General features: G+C 34.3%; 2 protein-coding genes across 6 annotated transcripts in view; both read right to left on the reverse strand.

Moving 5' to 3' along the window:
• DIP2 (disco-interacting protein 2) overlaps positions 1-15,375 on the reverse strand; it is a 218,131-nt gene extending 202,756 nt beyond the window's left edge. For 2 of the 5 annotated variants that reach the window (XM_085941305.1, XM_085941323.1), the window contains exon 1: positions 15,027-15,302. In XM_085941305.1, coding sequence (XP_085797431.1) covers positions 15,027-15,111 — 85 coding nt within the window. In that variant the 5' untranslated portion in view covers positions 15,112-15,302. Of the gene's footprint in view, positions 1-15,026 lie in introns of all 5 variants that reach the window. The other 3 variants (XM_085941318.1, XM_085941309.1, XM_085941312.1) reach the window with 3 other exon arrangements.
• Ptp61F (Protein tyrosine phosphatase 61F) overlaps positions 1-16,247 on the reverse strand; it is a 231,520-nt gene that overhangs the window by 195,178 nt on the left and 20,095 nt on the right. The gene's annotated exons all lie outside the window — the stretch shown is intronic.

Raw genomic sequence — 16,247 nt, forward strand, 5'->3', positions numbered from 1 at the left:
TTATCTCACGAAAGGTCAATAAATGTTATTAGATCCCCGAGATGCGATCTTATCACTGATAACTTTGGTTTTGGGCGTATTGTTTTTTCTTCCTCGCTATTTTCACTTCCATCTCGAATTCGAGTGTGACAGGGATGCGCAGAACATTGTTTACAGGCCGTGACACTTGGATTTAAACATGTATAAAGGTTCAAATAGACTATATGACGATCGGGCACATATATGCTAAGAGCGTTTTAGTGTCTATGATCAAATCTATGCCATTCCGACATTTATACATACATATTGTATGACAGCTATGACATCGTATTTACACTCTGTGACACCCTGTGACACAGGACGCCAACATAAGAAACGGGTTTTTCGACATATATATGACCGATCGTCATAGAGTGTATTTGAAGCGTAACATTATATCGAGGTTCTACCGTAGGTTCTTCAAATGACGCGGCATTGGGCCGACTGCACTTCTATACGGAGCAATCGTATAGATGTGATGTAAAGATTTCACTATTTTGGGAGTGTGACCGATTTATTTGAGATGGGACGGTTATTTGTGGATAATACTCAGCCCCAAAACCATTTTACTTTGATTCGTATCAAATATCTGATAATAATAGTAGATAGCAGTGGTGAGGGACGGACAGGGAACTCAGAAATAATAAATTATTATCTGTTCTTTGGGGATGGAGGTAGAGGTAGATTCGACCTAAATAGTGCACATTAAGCTTTGTCAGTTTTTTAAATTCAATGAAACCCTATAGTTTAAGTATAGGTACTATGGGCGATCGTTTTTCGTTTAATTAAGAATAGGTACATCTTAGATTAGATGGCGTTGGTGAGTTTTTTTTTAAATTCATTAAGACCTGCCTACCCAAACCATAATAGATAAAAAAATATTCTTCTATCTATAAACTATTTTTTGACTTTCTATGGCTTGGATTAGGCAGGGTTTAATTGAATTTCAAATACTAACAGTAACAAACACTAATATTGTAGCCTTAGTCAAATGAAAACAAATATGTACAGCACCTAAGTTTGGTATGCACTATTAATTTATGTCGGATCCAAACAGCACACCTCCACCCTTCGCCATTGGTAGATATGTAGGTAGGTACTTGCGAGTATGTACCTACTAACTTCCCTATTTTTAATCCTTCAGTACATAAGTACAAAATTGCCGCTCGATGAAATGCAAATGCGGTGAAGTACAGATGTTTACGTACAAATCAAATGTACTCTTTCGCGAGTCCCTTTATGTAGCAACAAACATGTTATGACAAAATAATATGAAAATATATCTATATAGGTACATTTCTTAGATGTCTAATTAGTAGGTAGCTAATATAGAGACATCGGAAATTGCATTTTACATAGCAACAAAGCATTTTTCAACAAACACAGATTAATATTATTGAATAATGTTCGAGGAGACGTATCTTTTTTTGTAATAAATTTATATAGGTATTTATCATAATTCATAACTAATAAGAATATTGAGATAATATTCTAATGTAAATAAATAGTTATGTATATTGTGTATTTATAATATATAAGAAAATTGAGAAATGCATAACATAATATAATATAATAACTAGGTTATATTATAATTTATAACATTATATTATTTTATAAGATATTATGAGAAATAATAAAATGTATGACAGAGATACTTGGACACATTTTATTGTAAAAGGGCATCTGGGGTCAGAGACAACGAGCAATTGTATTATTTATGTCACTGAAATTACGTCGGGCGCAATGGACGAACATCCAATTCTCAATAATAATAATAATATATAAATTGATTTGGCATTTGAAGACCTTCCTTCTAACGTTTTGTGGCATTTTACGAAACTACGGTTAAGTTGGAAAATAACTTTAAAAAATTAGCAGTACTTACATCATTTTAAGACAAACAGACTACGAGCAGAATGCAGAAACATTTGTCATAACTAAAATTTCCTTAGCAGAAAACACTATGCAGAAACACTGTCCTTAGTTAAGATCATTTTTATTGAAAATAATACCATATTTAAAAATTCTCGTTAGGTAAATTAGGTAAATTATTTTATAATCGTTAAACGATGACAAAAATATGACAACTGCATTTTATAAATGCAATAACTATAAATACATATTAATATTTAATTATAATACTCTTATGTTTCCGTTATAAGTCATTATACGTGATTCCACAGGCACCACAAGATTTTTTTTTAACATGGTAACACTAGCATCAAGTGTCATTCTTCATCTGGTATTTTGTATTTCTGCGGGCTGGCGTATAAAAATAAAATAATATTCTGCAAGTACATGCCAAACGAATTAACACTATCAATATCCATATTGAGATACATTGTCAAATGAATTTGAGTGTATGGACTGTGTTATAGACATGCGAATTTATTTTGACAGCAGCTGTCAGTGGTAAATGGTAATACAGAAGGGGGCGTGTTCATAACAAAAGTAGTCTATGGTTAAGGATTCCTTAACTCTATACTCAGGATTGTCTATAGTTAAGTCATGCTTTTCGGCGACTTATCCTTAGGAACGAAATCTTAAAGTGCGGCCACACCGGCAACAAGTCGCGCGACAACTCGTTAAATTTTACGATAATTATCATAATTGCTTAAGAAATTTTACGATAATTATCATGCTTATCGTAAAATTTAACGAGTTGTCGCGCGACTTGTTTTCGGTGTGGACCGGGCATTAGATTGTGCATTCCGCTCTACGTTCATAATAATAGTATTATTGTGAATTCGTACAACGGCCAATATTTATCTCAGTGATTCCGTGAGCATTCGAGAAAGTTTGCGAAAAATATACTTAAACCCGTTTTGGTTATAGAGAAAAAATGTATTAGAATCGTTTGAAAATATACTTCGGTTAGATTCTTTTGAAGCAATAAGGAAAAAAAGGATTCAGTTTTCAGTACCTAATGACAGTCGCTGCCCACAACAATGCAATGCTCGTTTTGTTTTTATCAACGCATTTTAAACTTGCATTTAATGTTACGGTTTTATTAAGTCATATGTTATTTCGGTACTGTTCGTTTATACGAAATACAGCGGAAAACGCATTTTGAAAATAGCCGATAAACTGGATTATTTGTTAGTTTAACCTAACCTGACCTAACACAACCTAACCTAAACTAACCCAAACTAACAAATAATCCAGTATATCGGGTATTTTCAAAATTTGTTTTGCGCTGTATTCCGTATAACCGAACAGTACCGTTTTTTCTACTCAATTTATTAATAGGTGGGCTATATATTATTATTGGCATTCCCATTAATTTAGAAAAAATAATATAATGTAAAATTACTACATAACTGTTGTATTCGTATGCGACACTAAAGCCTAGTACCCACGCACGTTCTTGCTCGACGGTTTTGCTCGATGGAGCATGTAGACTTGGAAGCATGCTCGTCGTTGCGTCCAAACAGTCGAGCAACTCGACACAAGACGCTGTGAGGCCACCGTCGCACGCCCACGACTTCGACTACGAGTGAGAGCGAGGCCATACTAGCCTTGCCGGTGCGTCCTCACTCCCTCACTCAAACTGCATCGAGCAAGAATTACGGACCTTCAATATTTTTCGGATCGTGCAATTTGCTCGATGTCGAACAAAAAACCATCGAGCCAAACGGTACACACGTTGAGACTTGTTGGAATGAGCGTAAAACCATCGAGCAAGAACGTGCGTGTGTACTTACTATAATAGATTGGCGTTTGTGAATGTATTAATCACAAATTCAAAGATGATCTTCTCATACAGCCATTAAACAAATAGCTACGAAACATAATATATTTTGAGACTATATTACTAGGTACTAATTTGCGCATACTGTTTTCTAAGTATTTTTTCATTTAAGTATTGATCTGCTAGGCTCTTTTAACTAGTTAACAAGGTAACACGTTTCGGTAATTTTCTTGATCCACAATAACACTGGTACCTAACACTCGGGCCAATTCCGTACAGGTACAAGGCGGTTATCTACAGGCTAATTGGTAACACTGTCCAATTGGAGATTCTAATCGGATGCATTTGAAGTCAAGTAAGACATTACCATTGCAGTATGACGAAGTTATAAAATATGTTGCAGTGCTACTTAACGATACTAGAGGCGCCAGTGTCGCAAAGTTTGTGTTAATTTTCAAACTCGCTGCATGACAGTTCACATCCCGGGGTAATTAACTGTCTGAATACGATTCGGGATATTTATCACTTTTTTATTGATTCGGAGATAAGTGATACCTATGTTAGAAAGCTGGACCTTAATATGCGTAATCGTACATGTACCTATAGATATACCGTCATAAATCGTCAGGGGTTTGAATTTAGAACTAAGCTCATCATAGTACGTGTATTATAAAAGTATTGAATATATAAAATAAAGTATAAAAGTATTGAATGGTATGTCGAATGTTAGGATGTGGCGTCCTCACTCAGAGGACAAATTATAGTGGTGGATCTATTTTTTACAGAAAAATTCAAGTATGACACGTGCAAGTAAACTGACGTCTGCGTCAACTAGGTCGTGGAAGAGATAGATGAATTTCTCCGTGGAGTGATTGATCGTGTAGAAACAGTGACAACATCCCGAATGGCCAACGTCGTGCAAGTAAAGACACCTTTTCACTATGTTATATAAATATCGCCTCGTATAAATATTAATATATAGTTGTTCGTTCGTTAGTGGTCCCCGAAATATCTCTCCTATTTTTACTGGTTCGCAGGTGTAAAAATGTTGGGAAACACTGGTCTAGTGCGTAAATAGGTATATATAAATTTCGAGTTTGTTATTTCAATTCAGTATGTACCTACTTAAAAATTCATTTCCAAGTTGTTTTATTTACAAACTAACGTTATGAAATATAAAATAATTACAAGATAAAAAGAACTTTTTATATACAACGTTTTTAAATGTTCTGTTGAATCATATAAACTTGACTTGACTAGCTTAAACGATCAAAAAAAAATGTACTTGATAGAAATAATACTGAAATGTCATTTTGACATGTCATATTTATTTCCATAGTAACACACGTATGTATATATTAATAATTTAGTTGCTAGGACCCCAGACCCCTTGCAACCAATAATGGTGTCGAAATAACTTTTCATACAAAACAGAATTAACTGAAAATGAATTCAATTCTACTTAAAGGTGGCTAAAAGTATTAAAAAATGCATCGGCATCGTGTTCTGATATATTCTAAAAGTTTCAAATGTTTACCTAGTCGGGAAGTTAGTAAAAAATCGATTGCAAGATTTGTACCGGACAAAGAACCACCGGACAAATAAGAATACGAGCTAAGAAAAACGTTGTAAAAATAGATACGGCAAATATTACAGTGAAATCTAGGTAATTTATTTATTTCTAGTTATTAAGATACCTATAAAATGGTTCCCTTGCAGGAAAAAACAATCTATTGGTGCGGAGAGCAATAAAAGTTTGAGAAATTATGATCTACTGGAATGGCGGCCGGTAAGTTTGTTTTTTTATTTGCAATCGGCAACGGTGACTACAAAGATATGGTCACCTCAATGAACGATGACTACCACCGTACGATGAGTCAGCCAAGACAATGCGGCGAGTAAGTGGATGGATGTGTGAATTATTTACCTGACGCCATACCTGTCCCTAGGCTCAGGGCTAAAATTAATATTTTATACGGGCGACCGAAACTGTTTCGAGTGGAATAGAGGCGAAAAGAATTTTTTTCGTATATCTGTAATGCAAAACATTACACGACTTTTATGAAGATTGTCTTGTCTAATATTTTAAACTTTTTAGAGGGTTACACATCGCGTGTGCGCAATATGTCGTTAAGCTGCAAACCAGTGGCGGTCCGTCCATATAATATGCTATTGATGCGGCGCATGCCTTATAATTCGTTATAGATATTCAATTTTTAATTTACGCAACCGATTTAAAGGTCCGCATTCACAAAGTATATTCGAAAAACCCGAGTGTGTTGACTTGTGCTCACCTAAATGGTATCTAGTGGTAGCTATACAAGCTCGTGCTCGATGCAAAATATGAAAAAAAACACATTATTCACGCATGCGCACTGCTATGCAATAAAATTCGCGGACTGGTATAGTATTTGTACTATAATTTTGGTCCGCGTACTATGTACGATATAAAACAGGTATAGGACGACCAAAATACTATAATTTTGAATATCGGAAAAAATATGTAAAAAATACAAAAAAATCGATATTTCCGTTCGATAAATTGGTTCATATAATTTCGTAAAAAACTATCTTGACTTTGGTTTAAAATGAAATTAAAAGAGGTCTCGGAGTCTCTCAAATTCTCCGTTATTTTTTTCTGAGAAACAAAAAACCTATACATTTTCAACACAACAACGATTAGGGTAATATTTCTCCCCAAATACTATAATTTTGTAGGCTCTGTACTATAATTCCACTTTGAAAAGATGGCAACACTAGTACTGGGTCGGTGACGCATGCAATTCAAGTTGCGAATTTCTACTGTCAATTCGCTTTGATTCTGTTACCGTTAGTATTCTGATTATGTTTATTATAACATATTATTATGTCACAAACATCAATATGGATAAACTGCAAAGCAAGGAAAGCGAACTTAAATCTGATTGCACGCCAAAAGCCAAATTATTTTTTGTAAGCTAGATGCCTATTAACGCTAAGTTAGCAACGCTGTAGAGTAGAGTGAAGACTGTATAGTGTAAACAATGAGTTTTGAAAGTATGAACATTTTTTAAACATAATATAGGTGTTCATATAAAAGATAGGTAAATAAAATATACCTATATAGAAATCAGATAAGCAAAAATAGCAATCGTTTATTTATCAAAAAGATAGGTGCTCTGTTATCGCAGTAATAAGTGATTCTTGTGTGTACCTACGGGTATTTATGGCAGACTGCTATAAAGCCTAGCCCAGACCAAGAACATCGATATGTATATATTATATAATAATATGTCCAATGTTTTTCAACCGCGTCGGAAAACAAAAACCTAAAGTCATTATTTGCACCATAAAATACGAAACATACCTATACAAATCACTGATAATCAGAACATACCGTCTCTGTTCTGGCAGAACACACTAACTGGAGAATACTAGTTTTGAGTAATTTGACTTTGAAGTTGTTAAAATGTTTGAAATGGTCTATCATGTGAGTTTATTAAGTAATCGTAAAAAGGATGACTTTAAAATAAGGACTGTTTATTTATTAAAAAGGTTTCCAGACGGTAAAGTTTGAAATAAGGAACATTTTGGTATAACTAACTCAATATGTCATTTTTTCGAATTAGTGTCTTTTGCCAGAACAATGACGATACATAAAGGTTCGAAAACGATTTTTAAATATTTTTTTTGTATGAAAACATTTTTTATACAATGTTCAATATTCACCGAACCGATGTATCTTTATCTGTAATATTCATAACATAGTACAGGGTTAGCGAACCTTTTTACGTACGCGTGCAAAAATTTCCCAAATATTATTTGTCGACTGTCTGACGTGCCGAGCAGTTTTTCATGGGAAAAAAATATTTTTTTAGAATACTATTAAAAATGATCAAAGTTCTATATACCACTCACAGAATATAGCACACACACTTATAGATTTATCATTTTTTCAATTACGCCATACATTTTGGTCCACCAATTTGAAAACTTACTTTACTACAACTAACACCGCCAATTATTGTTTTTTTCTCATACCTACAGCCATTTTTTGGATATAAATGATTGTTCTTATTTTGGTTCTTTACGCACAAATTGCTCCGATCAGATGAAACATTCTCTTGTTACAGTGGTCTTAAGCATTGTAAATCGACCAAATCAGACGTTCGCAGCGTGGCTTCCACCACCGCCTGATGAGGTTAGCGCGATAATATTATATGTGACGCACAAAGCTTAATAATCAACATATGTACTTACATTATATATTTACATTAAACCTAATGCGTATTCTTGAAGAGTACCTATTTGCCTGTTATTTATATACAATGCTAAACAGTTTGTGTAGACTTTCGAAAATAATTGAACGTAGTTATGCAGAATGTAACCAGTCCACAATAATGTCGAGCTGAGATAATGGTACTTTAGCAACAACATGATATTAAAAATGTATGTAAAATTGTAAATAGTATTTTTATTTCAAGAATATTTTTTTTGCGGCTTAACTATTTTCAGCAGAACGTAGAGAAAACCTTCTCGCATCTGATCTATATCATATCTCAATTCTATCGAATATGACAGCAATAAAATTTTAACGTATGTTTATAACTTTTATGCAACGTAGGCAATGAAATTATCGAAAAGAAACGCAGCGCCATTTTAACAGTTAAATTAACTGACATCATTGAACATACATAACTTGAAACCACCTCAGATATATTATACCAACTAGAAATAAAACATATTTGAAAAAATAGGAAACTCGACGGGATTTGAACCCGTATAACCATTGGTGTCGCGCCAATCTGTATATTAACCAATTATGCTACGAGCCTCCTATCTAATTACGACAATTTAAATGGAATGAAAATTTATGGCATGTTACATTCTCAAAATCTTGTGAATTATTCATTGAATAAAATAAATGATTTATTAAACATTGTTAGCAAGTTCAAGTAAACGTTATAACTAAAATATTGAAAAAATACATTTTTTCTAGTGGGTATATATATATATATCTGAGGTGGTTGCTTAGAAGGTATTAATGTCATTGAACGTAGGTACATATTACACGAAGTATAAATGTGGATGTGATGAGAATATTTCGTAGGTACCTCATCTCGTATCTTATTTTAAATATAGTGATCACTCGTACCCCTTGGATCCCCAACACCCCAATTGTTATTATTATTTGAAGATTACAATGACGTACATATAATTATTATGTTATATATACATAATAAGACCTGTAATATAATGCATGGGACTTCTAAATAATATATACGCACCTTTGTAAAATGTACGTAGTAGGTATATTATATACAAGCGAACACAAAAATAATCTGTAGGTACATACTATGATAAGCTTGCTTATGCTTTGGACCAAGAGTCAACAGCCAATAATCTGATCTGATATAGTATAGTATAGTATAAATATCATTAGTATATTCTTATATGGGATGTCTTCATATTATTATGTACATACACTACCTAGTTCCAGTAGCTGCCTACTGCACAAACTCTTTTCAAACTATTCTTCTTTCGACCATGTCCGATCCCAACAGGAACATATGGGCCTCCACAGAGTAGAGGTTTGTATTGACAGATTTTATTTTTTACGAGAAATGGATGTCTCCACTTCTCAGCCTATTAAGTCCATACCCTGACACACACAAATTGAAAAACAATACGTGTACTTGCCAGACCCAGGATTCGAACCTGGGACCCACTGCGTTATAGTCCAACGTAAGCTGCGCGGCCACCGCGGGCTTTTGAAATTATACCAGATCAAAATTAAATAATCAATCCAACTTTGCCGTTTATATGGTAAGAGCTTGTTTTAGGGCATTTGGATACTTTTTTCCACCACTGCGGAATACAAAAGAAAAACGTTTAAAATGTTTGTCCCTAAATAGTTTTGATAGATAGTATGAACCGGCTCGTTTAATCGAGTTATTACCTAATTAATTTATTATTTGTTTAATTAATAAGTAGTAAGTACTTAATTAAAATTCAATAAATAAGGTTTACTGATATCCTATACTTTCGTAGTCTTTCTTATTCAAAACATTTTAGTTAAGTATAGGACGTTATTAGTGTTATTTTATTGAGACAACGAGAAACAAAGTAGGCATTATACTAGTATAGGTAGTAATTATTATTTCCGTAATAATACAGAACTCCAGCAGGCAATGTCTATCAGTTACTAAATATAATACTATATAATTTTGGATAATATTTGTACCTATATAACTTGATAGGTTGAATGTTTACACTAGTTTACAGGATTGAGGACAACCTGACAAGGATAATGAATCATGTGAAATAAAATACTTAGATTTCCGCTCTTGGGAAGACCAAAGACGTGAAATAATGAGATCTAAATAAAAAATAGGATACCCGTTGGAGGAATACATATTATATCAGTATCAGATCTAAAAGGAATGGACAAAGACCTTGTTCTTTCAAAATGTGGCTGTATCTTAGACTATAGATACATCTAGACGCCACCCGTTGCATTGCTAAATGAAGCCGCGTGCCTTGCGTTTGGTTTGTGGGCGAGCGAACGCATTCGTCTACAAATGTTCGAGACCATAGACCATTACGCTAGTGCTCGCACTAGACGCTCAGAATTAAAATATAATTTTCTATTTTTTACGTTATATAGTATTTTTAAGCGGTCAAAATGCAACCATTAGGTAAAGATATCCATAATTTAAGTTATTTTAAAGAAACACTAGGTCGCTGATATTAAAATATATAATAAAATACAAATAAATTATCACGAACATGTATCAACTTACCTATGAAACGTAATACCATCTTCTTGCTTATCAGTACGGCTACCACATTTTAAGACAACACACAGAACCATCTTTTCTACTTAATTAACTAAAAATATTTACCAGTGACTTTATGTTTAACACAAAAAATATCAATTTTAGCTACTCGAGCTCGCAAGTTATCGACGCTATGTGAAGCGTTTCGCCTCGATTTGCAGGCGATACTTTTGGAAACTAGCTCACAGATATGTAGACCTTTTATCTTATTCTAGCGCGTGTCGCAGAGATTGTAAGGGTGCCGAATACTTTCTCACTCGCACTCATGCATCGTTTTTGTTCAGGCCTTGGGCTGTATCGACATACGGCTCTTCCCTGCTCCCACGTGCTATAGTTTCCAATCCTGATATTCTAGTGAATTTGAATTTATATGCACCCAGGAATTACATGCGTGGTGGCCATACATGAGTCCTCTTTTGGATGAAAACTGTTTCCTCGTGTCAGGCTTATCAGGCACCAATAGCGAGGGCTTTGCGGATGGTCAATGCACTCCCAAGAGACGTAGATATTTTCAGTAATTCCATTGAAAATTCCATTTTATTGACTAATTGAACGAAGATAATTTAAGGTCAAATTACACTGAAGACTCGCAGACCCAATTAGATCTAAAAAAGGCTACGATCGACGATCGGTGACAGTTGGGTCGACGATTACCGTACGTTCTCGGTTATCGTCGACCTAACTGTCACAGATCGTTGAGTAAGTCATGGCCGAAAAATATGAATTAATTTATTTTGGGCACGACTTCACGAAACGATCCAAAGCGATATTTCACGATTGGAGGCGATCGGCGTGAGAATCTGCCAGTATAGTTGGCCTTTATCGCTACCAACCAACACAAAAAACTGTTTACTTCACTTATATTTTTTGGAATGAAATGTGATTTGATCGAGCATGTAGTGCAGGGAAATGTATAACAGCAAATTATTATATTATGTAGGTAGAAAGAGATTCTCTCGGTGCCTACGCAACCTCGTGGTATTGTGTTCTGATTTGCCTGGACTAGGATAGAAATGATGTAGGTACCTACATACTGAAAAATGGCAAAAGAAGAAGAAAGTAAAACGCTGTACCCATGGCCGCCACAAGGGGGGCTGACAGGGCTCTAGTCTGGGAGCCCGGGCTCAGGAAGGGTCCGGCATGACGACAATTTCGCCCGCTATTTTAGTTCAACAATTAATAATAATTAAAATATTTGAATGTACGATGCAATTTTTAACTATGTGCCGATACTCGACAACTCTATAATTCAAATGGATGTAGATATTAAAAATAAAAATAAATCGCTAAAATTACACCTTAATTTTACCGCGTACACCATGGAAAACGCTACTATAGCGCGTCACACTGCGATAGGTAAGGGGGCCCGCCACACATCCTAGTCTGGGGGGCCCGCCAAACATCCTAGCCTGGGGGTCCGCTTCAGGATGTGGGGGCCATGGCTGTACCTATTAATTGTAATAATGTGGAATCTCATAGTATGTCGTTTCAATACTTAATATGGACAGGGTGCTAACGTTACATTGTGACAAGTGACAACTGATGATATCACCAACATAGGAAATAACTACCTTATTGTGTGATTTAGATATGAATACCTAAACTGTACGATAGTTAACCCCACAAGACTTCGCAACAATAATGGACAAAAACAATAATATAATATTCTGGCTTAATTAATAACGTGCTTGTTGCAAGTATTATTTTATTTGGTGATTCTGTGTGTATTATAAAAACCCGTTCTGAATAAATAAACACATTGTAACAATTAATATTTTGTTCATTTGTAGGTATAATAATAATGTATAATGTAATCTTCTCTAATAAATAACAGATTTGGTGGAAAATAGTAATCTGTTTTTTTGCATATAATCTCACGTGAAACATGATAAATTTTAATGAATCATGGCTTAGTAATAGGACAATATTAATTGTATTATAAACTAAGTATATAGTAGATACCTACATAGGTACTGTGTAACTATAAGAATGTAAGCGTAGTCATACAGTATATGCATGCATTTATTAAAGTGTAAATCAAACGTTATGGCTAGACAGATAGAATGAATGTTTCTAAATAGTCAAAATATACATTAATTATATTGAAAAAATACTGGGTAATTATCACGATACCGAATAGGTAGGTAGGTACCTATGTACTAATTATACCCAATCACTAATATTACCTATTACATATTGTTTTGTATCGAATGAACGTCAATGGTTCATATTATTATTTTATATTGAATGCACATAAATGTATAAATAGTATAAAACATAAAGGTACCTACGCAAAGCGATCGATTTTAAGTGTGCGATTATTTTGGTATGATAGTGATAAGACTGATAAGATATTATGTTTAATTATTACAAGATAAGAAGACATGAATATTATTTTTTATTACATAGTTAATATTTTTAATCTGAAAGCAAGTATGATCCTTCCTACCTTTCTGTAGGTGCATACACAAAAATAATAATGCATATAGGTATGTACCTATTACCAGTGGCGCACCCAGGATATAATATTGGGGAGGGCCCAAGGAGGAGAATGTAAATTAGTCCCATAGGCTCTTTTTCTTCTTCACAGCCTAATTTCTCGTTTATCGGTCTTTTGTCTATTGCACTCGGTGTACCTACACCATGGTCCCCACATCCTGAAACGGGCCCTCAGGCTAGGATATTTGGCGGCCCCCCTACCTACCGCTAAGATTAAAGGCAGTGTGAAACACTAAATTAACGTTTTCCAAATTGTGTTTTAGTTCAAATTAAGGGTACTTATACGGTGAATTATTGGCGATTTTTAATATATCTACTTTAATAATGAAGCTGTCGAGTATCGACACATAATAATCAAAAAATATATTGCACAATTATATATAAGTAATTGAAAATGGTCATGGCCATGAAGAATAATAGCAGGCGACTTTTTTTACTATTGAAGTTAATTTATGATGTGTGTTTATCTCACTTATCTGGTCAACCCGACACGCCGGGCCCCCAATAACCCAGGCCCCAGGCTAGAGCCCTGTCAGCCCTCCCAAGCTATGACCTACACCACTCCGGAATTCGGGTGGACACGGAGAATTTTTTGACAGTTCCATTAGGGATTGGGTTTCTAAAAAAACCCGACATTAGTATTTCGAAATTTTGTGTTAGAAATTAAAATCTAAGAAATTTTTATTTGTCTAAGCCCAAAGGTATAGTTTATTGGCTTTCAATTTCAATGTTTAAAACGGGGGTTTGTTAAAGTTTGGTAAAAGTTTAAAATGTTTTAAAATGGGGGTGCCAGGGCCCCTTGCCCCCCCCCCCCTGGGTGCGCCATTGACTGTTGGTCACTAAAGACAAAAATAATTTGGGGAGGTGAGCCTTGAATTTTTATTTTCTAATTTCGGGGGCCCGTGGTATGAAAAAGTTTGAGAAGCACTGATCTAGACTCAAGAGCTACAATATGTATGCCAAATTCCACCGAAAAAAAATGTTCTTTTGATTTACACGACCGCCGACTGTGGTGGTTTTAGTCGTTCTTTTCGCCGAATTTTTATTGTCGATTTTTTAATATTGAGGTTCCAAAATATTAATTGACAATGGACAAAAAAAAGTATTATTGCATTTAACTTATACACAAACCTCTTCAACACAATACAGCCTAATTTCTCGTTTATCGGTCTTTTGTCTATTGTACTCGGTGTACACCAGTCCGGAATTCGAGTGGACACCGAGAATTTTTTGACAGTTCCATTAGGGATTGGGTTTCTAAAAAACCCCGACATTTTCAAAATTTTTGTGTTAGAAATTAAAATCTAAGAAATTTTTCTATAAATGTGCTGGTGAATTACATTCTGATAATTTTTATTTTGGGGGGTGCCAGGGCCCCCTGGCCCACCCCCTGGGTGCGCCACTGCCTATTACACTTTATTGTTAAGAGATAAAGAGCATGCACATAATATTATACACACTACTTCTGCAATAATTATAGCGTCTGATAAAATATACTAAATATTAAATAGTGATATATTATTATAATATTATGATCTCTTTTAAATTTGATGTAATTCTCATTTCTGTAAAGTATGTACTTACTTAAATGATAATAATATAGTATGTACTAATTTGAGATCTCGTGCTATGATCAAGCAAGATTTTTTTTAAACTAGTAAAGAATATATCTAGCTTAAAGCCCGTATGAATTAGATATAAGTAAATGTGGTACCTATGTGGACGAATTAGTAAAATTATATTCATATAAATCTGGGCGAAAATGGTAAATCCGCTCCTGATTATTTGCGAGTAAATCGAAAACCACAAGATGTTTCAAGTTGCAGTCAAGAATTCATGTGAATTGATAAATAAAAAACATATTAAACATTTACTTTTCGGGACACGACGGCGTGTTTTTAATTAATTCAATTCCTTAAAACTTTAGACGAGCCATGGGGTTTATTGATTTATTTAGAGTTAGTATCCAGTATTTTTACAAAAAGACACTACAAACATACCTTCTGATAATTCGAGTTCCAATTCTGCTAATTTCTCCCGCACCTCCTCCGGCAGTTTATTTAAATCTAGCGTTAATTCGGCCATCCTAATGAACAAACTCACAGCCTAAAACACAAAATTATTATCTGCCACTAAATTCTCGAACTAAGAACACAACAAGAAGCCATTTTGGATTACGAACACACTCGCTCGCTCTTCGGCGATCGCACGATTGCAGAGCAAAGGCAAACTCTACAGAACCAAAACTCACGCCGCTCGTACTTCTACACCTCTACAGTGAGACCCAATATCTTGTATTTCGCGACGTGGAAGAGGACGGCATGTACATACGCTATGCTGCTCTGATCTGATCAGATGCGCCTGGGAAACGTTGACATCAGCGCACAAACACTGACAATAGGAAGTTGCATATGAGCGACATCTATAAACACTAATTTTGAAAAATTAAATAAAATCATAATAATTATGTAGGTAGTACATAATATCTGATAATTCAGATAAAACACTTTCAACTTTAAATAATTTTAACAAGCTGTTGCAATGATTTCCGATAAGGCATAAGGCATATGGGAGTAAAGATTTTCGAACATATCATTAGGCACCTGATTTTTAAAGTTGGATGTAGGTAGGTACCTATTTTTTTCTAGACCATCGCCAATACATTTTAAAAAGTTCAATGTGCCACAAAAATGCCATAGTTAAATCAAATGAAATAGCTCAGCGTGTATTTTTACGCGAAATACATTATTTGCCACCCGGCTGCATTGTTTGAGTTTATAATTGAAAAAAAAGATACAAACAAAAGATAAAAACAGATATATAAAAAAATCCCTAAAAGCCGTTCCACTTTTTGTCATTTAGAGCTTTGTTAATTTGAGATATTCGTATATGTTAGTAGAAACCTATCGTAATAAATTTTGTTGTTATTAGTTACAACACATTTGTTGTAACTAGATATTACTTTACAGTCGTCGTAATGTTTATGTTATAAAACCATCGTTATAAATAACTTTTCTGAAATAAACGATTTTAACTTTCTTTCTTATAACACTTCTTTAGAAGGTATATACCTATATTCTTTTTAAATATTTTATTTTTCAATTCAAATTGTATGTTCGTGTACTCAATATAATTTTAATATAAACAGTGATGTCCCCAGGCCAACTGCTGCCTTAGGCAGACTTAGAATGTCGCCCCTTCATTTTTTAAAGAAAATTCAT

This window comes from Rhyacophila brunnea, unplaced genomic scaffold (genome assembly GCF_057557595.1).
Source record: "Rhyacophila brunnea isolate RB1 unplaced genomic scaffold, BYU_Rbru_1.0 scaffold_1, whole genome shotgun sequence".
Lineage (NCBI taxonomy): Eukaryota > Metazoa > Arthropoda > Insecta > Trichoptera > Rhyacophilidae > Rhyacophila > Rhyacophila brunnea.